This window comes from Amphiura filiformis, chromosome 2 (assembly GCF_039555335.1).
Source record: "Amphiura filiformis chromosome 2, Afil_fr2py, whole genome shotgun sequence".
Classification (NCBI taxonomy): Eukaryota; Metazoa; Echinodermata; class Ophiuroidea; order Amphilepidida; family Amphiuridae; genus Amphiura; species Amphiura filiformis.
Genome location: NC_092629.1, coordinates 63,616,339 through 63,633,686, shown reverse-complemented (window position 1 = coordinate 63,633,686; position 17,348 = coordinate 63,616,339). Strand labels below are relative to the sequence as shown.

At 38.7% G+C, this 17,348-nt stretch overlaps 2 protein-coding genes across 2 annotated transcripts in view; one reads left to right on the top strand and one right to left on the bottom strand.

Annotated features, from left to right (window-relative positions):
* Nucleotides 1-3,131: 3,131 nt before the first annotated feature.
* LOC140142045 (uncharacterized) lies at nucleotides 3,132-4,301 on the bottom strand. Its single transcript, XM_072163973.1, has one exon. The coding sequence runs from the start codon at nucleotides 4,299-4,301 to the stop codon at nucleotides 3,132-3,134; it is 1,170 nt and encodes a 389-aa protein (XP_072020074.1).
* A 1,580-nt stretch (nucleotides 4,302-5,881) lies between these two features.
* Nucleotides 5,882-17,348, top strand: part of LOC140146524 (uncharacterized) — a 70,541-nt gene continuing 59,074 nt past the window's right edge. Inside the window, exon 1 of the mRNA XM_072168400.1 lies at nucleotides 5,882-6,179. Within this exon, the coding sequence (XP_072024501.1) occupies nucleotides 5,995-6,179 (185 nt within the window). The 5' untranslated portion in view covers nucleotides 5,882-5,994. The remainder of the gene's footprint in view (nucleotides 6,180-17,348) is intronic.

The window sequence follows — 17,348 nt, the reverse complement described above, 5'->3', positions numbered from 1 at the left end:
TGGAAGTGATTGTGCAACGTTACATACTAAAAAAGTACTAGTGCTAGAGACTTTTTAATTGCTATATTATGAACCGGTAGTAATATATGAAGCGGTAGTACACAGTGACATCGCCCCGATATCTTCATAGTAGAAATCGCCATGATAGGTTGAATCCACAGCCACCCATGACCATTTTATTCGGACCTTATGAGATGCATATTATTAGCGAAGTGACCTGACTAAGGCTACTGACAATGAACTGACATAGACGGGGTAGGCCTAATTGATTTCTCGCTCTGTGAGCAAGCTTGTATACGACATTGCGGTCAATGGTTATACTCTCTCCACTTGAGTGAGTGCCGCTATAGCCTGCTGCGCGCTGTAGTCCATACAAGACCAACCCAATATAAAATTGAGAGTCTTGGTCAAATTTTGAGTTCAAAGCGCACGGCCAATTTTCAAAGCGCACGCTAACGACTATAATATCTGTTCAACACGTATTTTCAAGTGTATGAGACCACATCTGGTTTCTTGAGAAAAATTCATTTACGGGAGATATTCATCATTTTCTAACTCAGTATCCGAAGATTTTCGTCTGATATCAAAATCGTGCATAGCAATTCACGTGTATCGATCCCGTGTATTCATTTTAATGTCACTGCTGCACCAAATAATTATTAGCCAGGCGATGTCGGTGTGTAGTATTGATGGGCATTAATAATGACCTTGCTTAAAGGAGTATTTCGTGATCCTAGCATCCTCTTTTTATGACATTTTTCAGTACATATCCACGAAAAAAGCATATTCCCAAAATTTCAGTTGATTCCGATTTTGCGTTTGCGAGTTATGCATGATTATGTGTATTACACTGCTCCATAGACAATACGTTGTAATTTCGTTCTGGTGCACCAGAACGAAATTCAAATTTCACGATATCTTTGCTAAACGAATTAATCTGCAAGAAATATTTTGTACATAAACATTATGTAGCCATAGGTTTCAATGATATAAAAATCTCAACTTTTTTTGAGAAAAGTGGGGGATGAGGCTGTGGATCACGAAATGCCCTTTAATTTACTTTGACACAGACGAGTGCATCCAACTATCACCTATCCGTGTATGCCTAACAGCTTGACCATGTGTTGTGGGCCCATTCATTTGCATGCACTTCATATGCATGTAAATCATGATGCAGTGTCATGAGCTCTACGGCTACGCCTCTAGACTAAATGTCTAAGCGAATTTACCGTCTACATCATGACATGTACTAAAGCTCATGAGCTTATATCGTTTTGGCTCAATGAAAACATGTGTTTGTATGACCTACCTTAGCTGCTTTCTTCAATAAGGCCTCGGCAAACCCTTTCCCAAGTCCTTCTTCTTCTTCTTCTTCTTCTTGGTACAGTTCAACACCCCTAGTGGGGAAGGCGAACCGGAAAATGGTGTGCGCTTAATGGTTGAGCTATTGGAGATTTGTTACTTGTGCTTTGAACTGCTTGGGTTCTTCAATGCTGACGATTGACTCGGGCAAGCTATTCCACTCCTTTAGTGTTCTTGGTATGAAGGAGTTCTTAAAGCAGTCCTTTTTTGTTGACAGTTCTATGAATGATTTGCTGTGGGTACGGCGAGTAGGACGCGTGACCGGGCGTAGTAGTGTTCGGATAGGGATGGACAGGTAACCCTGATATGATTTCTGGAATGTTGAAAGTCTAGCTATCTTGCGTCTTTGTTGGAGTGTCGACCAGTTTGAGTTCTTAAGCATTTCTGTGACACTTGCTCTCCTGTCGTAGTTGTGTTTGACAAAACGGATGGCTCGTCTCTGCACTGCTTCCAGTTGGTAAATTTGGTCGGAAGTGTATGGATCCCATACCGCCGAGCTGTATTCCAATGATGGTCTTACTAATGACTGATAGGCTAGTTGCTTGATGTCTTCTGTACATGAGTGTAAGTTCCTTTTTACAAAACCCAGAGCCCTGTTACTTTTTGCTGCTATGTTATTTATATGTTTGTTCCATTTTAGATCATTGGATATCTCTACTCCAAGGTATGAGTGTGATTTTGTTTCCTGGAGGATGGTGTTTGCAAGTGAGTAACTGTGTTTTTTAGGGTTATGTGAATGAGTCATTTTAAGCACAAAGCATTTCTCTGGGTTAAACTTCATCTGCCACTTTCTTTCCCACTCTGATAACCGGTCAAGGTCTGTCTGCAGTTCGTCAGCGTCAAAGTCGTTTGTAATTGTCCGGTAAATGACACAGGCGTCGGCGAATAGTCGAACCGTGGAGGTGATGTTGTCTGGTAGGTCATTAATGTATAAGAGAAAAAGTAACGGACCGAGTACTGTGCCCTGCGGTACGCCTGATTGGACACGTACCCAGTCCGAATTCTCACCTCCAATGACAACCCTCTGCTTTCTTCGCATTAGGAAGTCTGAAATCCAGGCATGTATAGGTCCGCGTATGCCATAGTGGTCAAGCTTCAGCATAAGCCTATTGTGTGGAACAACATCAAAGGCTTTGCTGAAGTCCATGATGATAACATCAGTCTGTTGCTTACTGTAGAGACAGGGCAAAGTCGTGTATTGTCAGTATAAGTTGGGACTCATGACGAGCGATTACGGCGAAAAGCCGTGTTGCTGGTCAGTCAAAATATCAAAGTGGGCAAGAGGGCGCATGATATTTGAATGAATGGCATGCTCCATGACCTTGCAACTTATAGACGTACGGGAAACCGGTCTATAGTTAGCAGGTTTCGTGCGGTCCCCTTTCTTGAAAATTGGAGATATATTCAAGCATCTCCAATCATCAGGCAGAATGCCTGTTTCAAGAGAACGTCTGAAGATGGTTGTAAGTGCCGGTGCGATTTCAGCCGCTCCCATCTTCAGAATACGGGCAGGTATGTCGTCAGGTCCAGTCGCTTTGGTCACGTCAAGGTCAAGCAGAAGCTTTGTCACACCGTCGGTCCTAATGTCAATGTCAGGCATAGGTGGGAATTTGGTTGAATTGATACTAGGTATGTTGTTCATTTCCTCCTGTGTGAATACTGACTTAAATTGGCAGTTCATCACCTGGGCTTTCTTTTTGTTGTCATTGATGGTATTACCATCTGCTTTTAAGGTTGGTATACCAAAGGTATCATTTTTCAAACTTTTATCAGAGACCAAAATTTTTGTTTGACTCGGCACAAACATCTCTGATGTAACTCCTGTACTTACTTCTAGTGAGGCGGTTGACATGTTTTCTGAGAGATCTGAATATCTCCCAGTCCTCAGTAGAATTTGATGCCCTTGCTTTATTATAGGCTTTATGTTTGTGTCTCAGGGCATTTTTGACTTTATGATCAACCCAGGGTAATTTCTTACCACCTGAAACCAAACGTGATGGCACATTTTTCTCAGTGGTCTCTTGGATTCTGTTTTTAAAATCCATCCAAAGCTCGTTAGCTGACACAAGATCAGGGACGATATCACAAAAGTCTGAACTAATTTCAGCCAAGTCATGTTTGATACTTGACCAGTCTGCCTTAAAGAATTGAAAAACTCTTCTAGGCTTAGTTTTGTTTGTTTTTGGTTTAGTGTCAATGGTGATCAAAGGAATACCGTTGTGATCGCTCATGCCCGGCAAAACTCTGGTTTTCTCAACAAGAGAAGAATTGGTTGTGAAAAATAACTCCAAAATGTTGTCCCCTCTGGTGGGGTATTTCACAACCTGATCAAGTCCGAAATCATTTGAGATTTCAATAAGCTGACGACACAGCCCTGGTTTTTGACAACCGGGTAGTGTGGACTGGCTGTCCCACTCGATGTGGGATAGGTTAAAGTCACCTGCCAGCCAGATTTGGGGACCTTTGGATAGGTCAATTTTGGACAAGGATTGCTGCATCAGGTCTAAAACATCAGAGCCAGAATCAGGTGGCCTATAAAAGGCTCCAATAAGGATGTTTTTTGTGTTGACTAGCTCAAGCTGGATCCAAAGGATCTCACAATCAACATCAAGATCAGCACGATGCGAAAATATGAGGTCATTTTTGACAGCAATGAAAATGCCACCGTGACTTTGACCTTTCACGTTTGGTGGCCTATCTTTCCTTATGACTGAATAGTCAGGAGGAAAAATCTCACTGTTGCTGACCCCAGCTGACAACCACGATTCAGTACCGATGAGTACATCTGGTTGGTGGGAGTCTAGACAGATGGCTAATTCAGCAACCTTGTTATTGACACTTTGAAAATTCAATACCATAACCTTCACTTGGCCAGCTTTACGGATGTTCTTATTTTTGGGTTTTTGAGACCATTTTTTCCTTCTTTCACCAGTATGCATTTCTTCATGAGATTTTTGGATTGGGGATGATGCTGCGACTGGTGATAATAAATAATTTCATCTTCAGTACTAAGCGGCGCAAGTGAACTGAAGCTATTTGACAAGATGGTTGAGCGTGAACTAAAAAGCGAGCTAGCTTAAATTGGGCATACCACAATCGCAACACATCCAGGTTATATTACTATCCTCCAGTGCAGTATAAACAACTGTATGCATGTTCATACACTCGGCATGGTACCAGTGATCACATGAATCACATTGGACAGCATATTTGCTCCAGTCACATTCCTTTTGACAGATCTTACACGGGAACTCTGGTCCGGGATTTAATTCTGTATCACCGGCCTGAATGATATATAATAAGCAAAGATATACCAGAATTTTCATCTTCCCATTACAACTTGATGGGTTTTTGTTTTTACCAAGTAGTAATTTCAGATTTGCTGGGAAGAATCTAAAAGTAAACATGATCTTAGGGATGTCATGGTACCATACAAAGCTTTCATGGACATGTTTGAATTCACAATATGTATCTGTTTGAAATTGAATTGCAGTAATGTTGATGATATAGTTATATAAATCAGTAATCACAAATGATAAATCTATTATCTCCATAGTTGGACCGTATGCGTTCTTATATTTATGTTGGTTCAGTACATGTACTGAATGACAAGACTCATTATCAACAATATCATGGTTTTCATGTGCAGCAAAAGGGATGGGTTTTGTAACAGAATAACAGGTCACCAAACACAAAAATGTGGTGATGGTATACACAACTACGACCCTCATGATGACAAATAATATAGGGTTACCCGTCACAACCCACACCTACTATACACTACACCCGGCCATTTGCGTAATACTTAGCACTGCATCGTAGACATTTCAGGTCCGCTGTGGAAAAGGTATCGAGCCGCCATCTTGGATGATGTTAATTCCAATTGAAAGCACAAGCAACTGGTGGTCGGATTTTAATCCAGTTCAATCTCCACAAATACGCACAAGAAACCCTCAAAAATGTGCTACAAAGTATCTCTGATGTTAGTTCTATAGCACTACGGGGCGATTCAGTGTGGAAATCGACTCAAAAGATGGTATTTTGAGCGATAAAAATTGGAATGTTCCCAGATCTCGTTAGGAACGTCCACACCAACTTGAGGGCGCACACCCACATTCTGCACCACCAGTGATTAGTGCAACCTTTCCTAGTATCTTCATTTCGTATTTTTAAGGCTAATATAATTCTGATGAGAGAAAAATTGTCTCCGCCTGCATGCACATGCTGAATGTAAACATGAACTTTGACCTAAGACTTTAGAAACATTGCAATGGATAATTATCTTAATTTTCTTCAAAATAAAATTTAAACTAAACAATTGGTCATAAATAATAAAAACATATTTATTCGTAATTTAAAATACAGTTTGAGGTGATACAATGTCATAACAAAGTTATTGTTTATTTTCACTCCGCTATAAAGTAGTTTGAGGTCACAGGGCAAGGACGGGGTCATGTCACTGCACAGCAAAGCAAAGCACAGCTAGCCATGACAGCACAGAGCATAGCCATAGCGTGAATCGGGATTTCAGGCCGTTTTCAGTTCCAAGTTTCTAAAGCAAATTTCGCGCATTTTCAAGACTTTTGCAGACCAAATCCCTCGCTCAGTTTACTGCAAGAAACTCATATTTGAATGGAGCAGCTTACTGGTCGTTTGAAGGCAGTAACACACCGTGAAATTGCGGTGGTTTTTGTATGTGCACTGGGCGCATATTTACTGCGGGTTCGGCAGAGTTACGACCTGAAGCCAGCATGGAGATTGGATGTGGAACTTGACCATTATCACAACCGAAGATATGCGCAGGAATGGGAGAAAATGTAAGATTTTAATTTCAATGAAATTCAATTCGATTTGATTGTTTTCATATTGATGTAACTTGAAAAACCCAAAGACTTTGGCATTCACCATGTGCTTCCTTTGTTTCAATGTTTATTTGTCCAGTTTACCTAGCATGCTAGCGCTTAGCTCGTTCACGTAGCGTTTTCGTTGTCCCACTGGCCTATAACGTAGATTGCCTGGCGATCGGAGTGTTATCGTCAGAGCACCTCGGACTAGCTAGCGCTAGAAACCCTAGTGCCGTACTATTACGCTGACTTTCGTATTCGGCGAGGAGGACGATTTTGACCTCCTGGTTTGTTTGACAAAAGACCGTTCCGCTTGTCCAAACACTCAAGTATCAGAAGGATGGTCCACAATGTAGGTATCCCAGGCAAACCTTAGTTAACACATTTACTAGTCAGCGAAATCCGCCAAGACCGGGGCCCAAACACAATGCATATTTACATAGAAATTTGAATTTTTTTCGAGAACAGGTCGGTGAAGGAAACCTACATAAATATGTTTTCTGTACTTCACTTGACTCAAATATGATTTTTTATGGTGATAATCAAGTCGCACATGGAATTTAAGAGGGATTTTGATAGCAGTTCAATTAGGCCCTTCACAATTAATTCTTAGTTTCCTGTTTCAAGTTTGAAAATAAAGGACGAGGTGACTTTTAATTATTAATTATCTATTAATTATTAATTATCTATTACTTTCTTTATTTTGAAAATGTGGTCGTGACTATTATCAACAGTCCATTTGGTCATTTTGACTAAGACTACGGATTTAATTATTTTAAATACCTTTATGATTGATTTTTTACATTAATATTAGTAGGGGACCCTACAATATTATATTCATAATCAAAGTTGAGATGATCAAAAACAGAAATAGCAAATAAAAGTAATTAAAAAGTCAATTAAAATTAGTGATAGGCTGTATAAGGGTGTAGTTGCAAACAGCTTAGGGTACCAGCTTATTTGATGCAGCTTGGTGTTCTGAGTAATTTGACACCAATTTCATTGAAATCGGCCAAAAATTGAGACAGTGCCGCCAAATAACGACACACAAGGGGGGCAGATTTGTCCCTTATTTTCTAGTTTTAAGGGAATTTTATCACATTAAGGATTATGTAATGCATTTTTGGTATCTACTTACATAGTTTTAGGTCCAGGAAGGTCATTTATGCACTTTGTGTCAAATTAAACATTTTAGTGTCCTTAAAATTAACGGTTTTGGGTAAAATTAGGCTGTGAGGGCGCTTTACCTTTTAGCGACCCATTTCGCAACCATTTTTGATTTTTAAGTTAATCATACTAGAGATAATCATCAATCATCCATATTCTGAAATTTTCAGCCATTTATCACATTTGGTGTGGCCGTGGCACTAATTTTTAATACAGGGGTAACCTGCCCATAGCAATATACAGGGGTCAACGAACTTTGTATCACATGTAAGTCAATGGAAGCGTCTCTACACATTTTCAAATGGGTACCACGCACAAGTGAAATAAGGTTGAGAGTTCAAATTTGGACAGAAGATGTTATTTATCAGTAACTTTGATTTGATAATAAGAAATAATAAAATTTTAGTAGGGGGGGTACGTAACAGCTTAAGCTATTAGGCTGAACAGCGCCCTCGCATCCTAAATTGGCTCTTAAACTTGCATCAAAACATACGATTTGTGTAAAATTGCATAAATATATCCAGGGACCCAAAATCATGTAAATAATCATTAGAATCCAACAAACAGCAAAGAAAATGCCCATAATTGTCAAAATAATGAAAAATAGGGGGGGGGTCCCAAGAAATCTCCCTTATGCGTCGTTTTTTGGCCGGCACTGTCTCATTTTTCAACCGATTTTTTTTTAACCTGTGTCAAAATGCGCAGGAGGATTAGCTGCTTCAATTCAGCTGGTACCCTAAGCTTTTTGAAACATCACCCTTTTTGGGGGGATGTACAGCCTATCACTATTAAAATATGAAAATACCTAAATAAAAATAAAATAATTAAATATTTTTCCATTCTTGATTTTGGACGCGCGAGGGAAACAGGAAACTAAGGATCAATTGTAATTGGCCTTAATAAAAAAAAACTCTTATAAGGGGGTACTACACCCCTGGCCAATTTTGTGCATATTTTTGCATTTTTATCAAAATTTATAGCGCATTGGTGACAAGTAAAATATGTATATTATAGGGGCAAGGACTACACCTACTGCACTGAAAATTCAGCAACTCAAGGCAAGTAGTTATTGATTTATTGATCAAATAGTGGTTTTCCCTCATTTTTGAATGTAACTCCACAACTGTTGTCTGTGCTGAAATCAAATTTCCAGTGCAGTAGTTGTAGTCCTTGCCCCTATAATATACATATTTTACTTGTCACCAATGCGCTATAATTTGTGAGAAAAATGCAAAAATAGGCACAAAATTGATCAGGGGTGTAGTACCCCCTTAAAGGGGTATGAACGTTTGGGCAGTATTTATTATGGGGCATTAGAGCACATCAGACATATCGAATTGCATTCTGAATACGAAGAATGTCCTTCTGATATCAAATAATTTTGATTTTTTGAAATTCGCAATTTAATACACATTTTATGGCAAATCATTAAAATTGATATTTAACAGTAGGCCTACTAAAGTAAACTTTATAAATCTGATGATTTATACTTAAAGTGTATGTAGGTGGGATGAAAAGCCCGACGATCAATTGAAAATTTTGACCTTTCAGTATTGAATATATGGATTTTTTTTCCAAAAACAACACATAAAAAAAAGGTCTTTTGGGGAAAAAATCCATATTTTCAATATGAAAAGTCAAAATTTTCAATTGACCGTCAGCTTTTCCTCCCTGCTACATACACTTAAAGAATATATCATTAGATTTATATAATTTACTTCGAGGACTGTTATTAACTGTTATATATATATCAAAAATTTGAAAAATATCAAATTTTTATAATTTGTCATAAAATTTGTATTAGGCCAAATAAAAAAAAATAAACATGTTTCACGTCCCCTCCCGCTTCCTTTTTTTGAGGTTTCCTCAAATATATTTTTATTTTTTGAAATTTAGCTTTAACTTTTCAAAAAATATGTCTAGGAAGTTGGGATGCTTTCTATAGCCTTGTTAAGATAGCCTACAAGGGTCATTATTTCTCAATTCACCCAATGGGAAACACCTCACCCCCTTCAAATTTGTTCAAAATTGGTATACAGAGTGATTTTGGCTGGCAAAGCTCAAATTTCAAATTTTAGCTTAATCGGACGTCTGGGTTTCGCATATGCCCGCCCATTTTGTGCAGTTTAAGTGCATCAATATTATCGCGACCATATCTCCGTAACCGTGGGACCTACTGAGCTGAAATTGGTGTCATTATTTAGCTAATCTCAAAGAATCCAAATCTGCTATCATTTAGTATGTAGGAGTAAGAAAATTTGTGACCTTTTTTTCTGTACTTTGACCATGAATTTGACCTTGTTGCTTACGTGACCGCTAAGTGAATTTGCATTGAATCATACCCCCATATGTTGTCTACAAAATATCAAAAATTGGAGGGTAATATTTTTGTTTTTTTTTTTGCTAAGCTTTCACAAAGCAAGCATGCAGGTGAAAACATGTGTATTTAATGCATGTACATGTATATAGGTCTATATACAATTGGCCTATATTATAATAGTATCATGTGTACAATATACTGAGCCTACAATACAAAATTACAGTTTTTCAACCACATGCTTGCTTTATGAAAGCCTAGCAAGAAAATAAAAAATATTACCCTCCAATTTTTGATATTATGTAGACAACATATGGAGGTATAATTCAACGCAAATTCGCCTCATGGGTCACGTAAGCAACAAGGTCAAGTTCAAGGTCAAAGTACAGAAAAAAAGATCATATTTTTTCTCTTCCTCCTACACACTAAATGATAGTAGATTTGGATTCTTTGAGAGATTAGCTAAAAAATGACACCAATTTCAGCTCAGTAGGACCCACGGTTACGGAGATATAGTCGCGACAGTATTGATGGGCGCACCATTTTTCGCCGAAATCACAAAAAATGGGCGGGGCATAGCGCGAAAACCGTACGTCCGATTAAGCTAAAATTTGAAATTTGAGCTTTGCCAGCCAAATTCACCCTGTATACCAATTTTGAACAAATTTAAAGGGGGTGAGGTGTAAAATCATATTTTTTTTGGGTGATTTGAGAAATAATGACCCACAAGAAACATTTTAGGAAGGTTTTGTGATCATTAGAGGGGGTGTAACTCCCAGAACAACAAATAAAAAAGGGCCTCCTCCTTTTTCTAGGCATTATTGTATACGCTAAAACAGCTCTAAGTATATGGGTATTTACACCAATTTTGCGATAAAAAAAGCCCCCTCTTCCTCCTTTTTTTCGAAAACCCGGACGTGAAACATGTTTTATTTTTTACTTGGCCTTATATTGTGATTTTCAAAAAATGAAAATTATTTGATATCAGAAAGACATGCTTCGTATTCAGAATGCAATTCGATAGGTCTGAGGTGCTCTCATGTTCCACAAAAAATACTGTCGAAACGCAATAAACGCTCATTCTAGATCCCTTAAATAGCGCCAAGGATTTATCATTTAAATATTGGTGCAATGCACTTAAAACCCACCCATAATCATATACCAAAATCGCTGAAAAGGTACGGTACCCTAAAACCGTGGCACATCCCCGTATATACCTCCAACCAGGGAGACCCCTCCCCACGTGTATTTTGTATCGTGTATGATCATGAGAATTGAATATTTCGGATAACCTTGCTTTTCCTTGTGTTTATAACACTTTTTAATCAAAGTTTTTACTCCCGTTCTCTATCAAAGTAAGTTGACAGCCCTGTTGTCGACTCCGTGAATTCAAACTTGAAGTTAATGTTCTTCTTCTTCTTCTTTAAGTTACGGCTCAACACTCCAGGTGGAGAAAGGCGAGTCGGATATTGTGTGTGCGCTAGTGCTTGATACTTGCTACTGGAAGTGGTTCTGTAGCTGTTGTTTAAATGCTTTTGGATCTTCTGTGCTGATGATTTGTTGTGGTAAATTATTCCAGTCTATGAGAGTCCTAGGTATGAATGAGTATTTAAAACAGTCTTTCGAAGAGTATAGTTCGATAAATGACTTGGTATGTGACCTCCTGGTGGAGCGCTTGACCGGGTGCAGCAGCGTTCGAACTGGTATGGATAAGTAACCCTCGTACAAAATGAAGGCCTTTTGGAAGACAGACAGACGAGCGATCTTTCTTCTCTCCGCTAGTGTTCTCCAGTTTAAGTTCGTAATCATGGCAGATACACTGCTGCGCCTATCGTAATCTCTCTTGACAAAGCGGGCTGCTCGTCTTTGAACGGCTTCTATCTGGTGGATTTGGTCTGCTGTGTGTGGATCCCATACTGCTGCACAATACTCAAGTGTTGGACGGACAAGTGAACGATAAGCCAGATCTTTAATGTCTTCAGTGCACCCGTGTAAATTTCTTTTTATAAAGCCCAATGATCTGTTCCCCCTTGCTGTCATGTGGTAAATGTGTTTGTTCCATTTCATATTATTTGCAATTTCGACACCCAAATATGAGTGCGAGTCTGTTTCCTGGAGGGTGGCTCCATCCAGTAAATATGTATGAGTTCTCGGGGTATGTGAATGTGTTATTTTCAAGGTAAAACATTTTTCACAATTAAATTTCATTTGCCATGTGTGCTCCCACTCAACTAGTCGGTCAAGGTCAGTCTGTAAGAGGTCTGCGTCTTTGTCACCAGAAATGGTTCTGTAGATCACGCAATCGTCTGCGAATAATCGTACATTGGAGGTGAGATTGTCAGGTAGGTCGTTGATGTACAGTAAAAATAGCAACGGACCAAGCACAGTGCCTTGCGGAACGCCGGATTTGACACTGGTCCAGTCCGAGCATTCACCTCCTATAACTACCCTCTACTTCCTGAGCATCAGGAAGTTAGAAATCCAGTCGTAAGTCGGTCCTCATATTCCGTAATGGTCAAGTTTCAGCATAAGTCTTTTGTGTGGCACCACATCAAAAGCTTTGCTGAAATCCATGATCACAACGTCCGCCTGTCCTTTTTGTCCAAAGTCTTCACAAAGTCGTGAGGTCGTAAGTATCAGCTGGGACTCGCGTGACGAACGATTACGGCGAAAAGCCATGTTGAAAGTCGGTCAAAATCTGGTGCTTGTCTAAATGGAGCATGATGTTCGAATGAAGTACATGCTCCATTACCTTGCAATAAATAGACGTCAGAGAAACCGGTCTATAGTTGGAAGGCTTCGTGCGGTCCCCTTTCTTGAAGATTGGAGATATGTTCGCAAGATCTCCAATCTGCAGGCAGATTGCCTGTCTCAAGAGAATGTCTAAAGATGGTGGTCAAGGCTGGAGCGATTTCAACAGCCCCCATCTTTAGTATGCGTGCCGGCACGCCGCCGGGTCCTGTCGCTTTCCGGGGTCAAGGTCGGTCAACAACTTCACCACACCTTTAACAGTGATGTTTATATCTGGCATACGAGTTACATTTTGTTTGTTTATCTTTGGCATGTTGGTAATATTCTCCTGTGTGAATACTGATTCAAACTGCTGGTTCAATATGTTGGCTTTTTTGTTGTTATCCGACACCAACTGACCATTTAATTTCAGGGTTGAAATACCAAAAGAGTCAGTTTTTAGACTCTTTATAAAAGCCCAAAATTTCTTGTTGGAAACAGCACATGTGTCTCTAATATAATTACGGAACTTACCACGTGTCAGACGGTTCACAAACTTCCTTAGGGAACGAAATGTTTCCCAATCTTCGGAAGAGTCTGACTCCTTAGCACGATTGTAGGCTTTGTGCTTTTTCCTAAGGGCACTTTTGGTCTTACGATCAAGCCATGGTATGTTCTTACTAGAAGACATCATCTTTGAGGGAATATTTGCATCCATAGAAGCAGTTATCCTATTTTTGAAATCAGTCCATAGCTCATCCACAGATACAAGGTCATGAGCAATCTCTTCAAAATCATTACTGATTTCACAGAGGTCAGTTTTAATTGCCTCCCAATTAGCCTTGTTATAAAGAAACACTTTTCTAGGCTTACTTCTGTTGATGATGGGATTTGTGTTGATGGTAATCAGGGGAATGCCATCATGATCACTCATGCCCGGTAATACCGAGACTTTCTCTACCAGGGTAGGGTTTGAAGCAAAAAACAGGTCCAAAATATTTGCTCCACGTGTGGGCTTCCTAACCACGTGGTCTAGCCCAAATTCATTTGAAATATCAATCAGACTACGGCATAAGCCAGGTTTCGGGCACTTGGGCAATATGGCCTGGTTTTCCCAATCGATATGGGATAAATTAAAATCGCCTCCCAGCCATATGTTGTGCCCCTTTGTCAAATCGATTTTTGACAATGATGTTTGTAGGCGGTCAAGGACCTCGCTACCTGAGTCGGGTGGCCTATAAAAGGCTCCGACAAAGATAGACTTAGGCTGTTAGACCCAACAATTTCTAATTGAGCCCAAAGGATCTCACATTGTTCATCCAAGTCAACCCGATGTGAGGCTATGAGATCATTCTTCATGGCGATAAAAACACCGCCATGAGACCTGTCATTATCGCCTAGTGGCCTATCTTTTCTAATGACAGTGTATCCCGTTGGGAAGATCTCACTATTACTCACACCTTCAAATAACCAAGATTCCGTGCCGATTACTAGATATCTGGTTGATGAGTGTCAAGGCATATGGCTAGCTCGGCCACTTTGTTTTTTACGCTTTGGAAATTTATTACCATCACCTTCATCTGCTTGGATTTTTTGTGAGAGTTTGGACGTGATTTGTCAGACCATTTGGTACGTTTCCCACCTGTATGCGTACTATCGGAACATTTTGTATTTATGGGCGACGATGTTGCAAGAGGTGGATTTGCAGCAATTGGGGACTTGATGTCCTCTTCACTACTGATAGAAGACAGTGTGCCAAAACTGTTGGACAAAAGGGTGGTATGAGAACTGAGCAACGAGCTCGCAAAATTTGGTAGCCCACAATTGCAACAAATCCATGTTATGTTACTATCTTCCAAGGAGGCATAAACCTGTGTGTCCATGTTCATGCAGTCAGCGTGATACCACCTATCGCACGAGTCACACTGAACTGCATATCTACCCCAATCACACTCTTCCTCACAGATATTGCAGGGAAAATCGGGTCCAGGGTTGGTTTCAGTATCACCTGAACTCATGGTATAAAGTAAGCAGAGGTAGACCAAAACCAGTTTCTTACCGCGACTGCTTTGGACTTTGTTTTTACCCAAGAGAGTTTTTAAATCAGCCGGAAAAAACATAAACACAAGTGTTAAGGGGAGTTTTTGGATTGGCACCTTAACACGCCAAATCTTGGATTCAAAATTTGCATCAAAGTATGAATTTCTGGAGAGGGTGATTGAGTTAGTCAGGTTATAATACTTGTCGACAACTACTGGTGTTGCGAAATCTGTATCTGGAAACCCCTGTGGGGGGTCTAAGTTTTTGATGACCACGACATGGGGAACATATGACACAATTGGTATAACATGTGATCTCCCAACATTGGAATCGTATGAGTTCTTACTTTGCATACTGATCATTTGAGCTATGACATCAAGAACATGGGTACAAGTTTTTATAGTCATGTTGTTATTCATGAGTACTATTGTTTATTACGCTTGAGCTCCCAATATTTGAATTGTATGAGTTCTGATACATTTTATGGAAGACATTTGATTGATCATGGCCATTACTAACACTTGATCTCCCAATATTGGATACGTATGAGTTCTTAATTTCGTTCACAATTTGACACTTGGTAACATCATGATTGCGTTTAGCTAGTAAACATGACAAATGAGCAGAAATTGGGACTAAAGAATAGTCCACCGTTGACCCCAAGTACAAGCAGATAATCACTGTACTCACGACACCATGGTGATGTTGGAGTTGAGGGTTACTCTTCACAAACCAGTCCTACTTGCCGCTACACCCGGCACTGGGCGCAGCGTTTAGCACAACATAGCGATGATGCTAACGGCGGCCATCTTGAAAATCAACACTGCCAGAACCATGTGACGCTGGTTGAAGAAAGTCACAAAAATCTCGCTTTACTCAGTGCATAAAATTCCACAAATGAGTCCAACGGGTGCTATAAGTTGGCAAAAACACAATTCGCAGTAGATTTAAACAAAAATCTGCCAACAAAATGGTGAAAAATTAGCAGAAAATAATCAAACACACGGAGCGATCTTTTTTGCTTCCGACCTCGATGAGGGCGCTACACATGAATATGGTATACATCACAAAATTAATAGCTGCCATCTGCTTTGACACACTAACATGTATTAGCATAGTGTGCTGCCATTTGCAATTACGGTAGCTGAATCTTAACTATATTTCAAAGCACAAAGTCACACTTTCTCTTAGTACTTCTTCAATGTAACTTGTCTTCATAAAGTTTATGTTTACACTGATTTGGCCTGTTCTTCCTTTCCTTTTCACCAGCCTGTAGAACATTTTGAAAATGGCGCTCAGATTTTGCAGTGCTGAGGAAATCCATACTCAATTTCACTGCACACATAGATTCATACCTGCCAACTACTCCGATTTTCGCGGAGTTACTCCGATTTCCCGAGTTTTAAACCCCCGAAAATCGGATTTTTTTTTTTTTTTTTTTAATTTTAATTTTATTTCTTTTCCAAGTTTTCGGCGACTTTGGAAAACCACTGGACCTATTCTGAAGTGCTAGGATCATTCACAGTTAATTTGAAAAAAAATTAAATAATGTTTACCTCTTCATCTAGCACATACAATCATACATGTATTATAAATGCATGGAAAACCAATGCATGTATAATAATGTGATAGATGAAGAGGTAAACATTAGTTAGTGGTTTCCATATTAAGGGATCTAAAATGAGCGTTTATTGCATTTCGACAGTATTTTTTTGTGGGACATGAGAGCACCTCAGACCTATCGAATTGCATTCTGAATACGAAGCATGTCTTTCTGATATCAAATAATTTTCATTTTTTGAAAATCACAATATAATACAAATTTTATGACAAATTATAAAATTTGATATTTGTCAAATTTTTGATATATAACAGTCCTCGAAGTAAATTATATAAATCTAATGATATATTCTTAAAGTGTATGTTGCAGGAGGAAAAGCCGACGGTCAATTGAAAATTTTGACCTTTCATATTGAAGATATGGATTTTTTCCCAAAAGACCTTATTTTTTTGGTGTTTTGGGAAAAAAATCCATATCTTCAATACGAAAAGGTCCAAATTTTCAATTGATCATCGGCTTTTCATCCCACCTACATACACTTTAAGTATAAATCATCAGCTTTATAAAGTTTACTTCAAGTACTGTTAAATATCAAAAATATCAATTTTAATGATTTGCCATAAAATGTGTATTAAATTGCGAATTTCAAAAATCAAAATTATTTGATATCAGAATGACATTCCTCGTATTCAGAATGCAATTCGATGTCTGATGTGCTCTAATGTCCCAAAATAAATACTGTCCAAACATTCATACCCCAGCCCTTAAGGATAACAAACTGTAATTTTTTTGTAATTTTTTTCCAATATTTTTCAAATTAACTGTGAATGATCCTAGCACTTCAGAATACGTCTAGTGGTTCTCCAAAGTCAACAAAAACTTGACATGTTTTTTGTTAAATGGATTTTTGTTTTGAATTTTTAACTTTGTATTGTGCATCATATCAGTGTCCTATCAGTCACGTAGGCCTTGTTATAAAGCCAAAAAATCGCTTCAACGAATAATCGTTATGTACAAAAGTATAGGAAACTGCATTTTTCAAAGCATATTTTTCTTGTATACACGTTCGATGTTTTTATCAATTTAATACATAAAAAATCCATTTTACACCCCAAATGTTTTTTTCAGGAAATAAAAGATTAGATTACCATAAAAACTAAACAGTAATCTTTTGCCGGGTCTAATGTTATTTATACATAGAATTTTCAATGTTTTTTCTATCCTTATTCTTGCTCAATCAAAAAATATTTTGGCGTATATAAAATTGAAATAAAATTCTCTGCCTCATAAACGACATCAAATGTGCCACAATTGGGTATCACGAATC

What these genes read in the sequence shown, in the direction of transcription:
- LOC140142045 (XM_072163973.1), bottom strand. Translation starts at nt 4,301, where the DNA reads ATGCATACTGGTGAAAGAAGGAAAAAATGGTCTCAAAAACCCAAAAAT.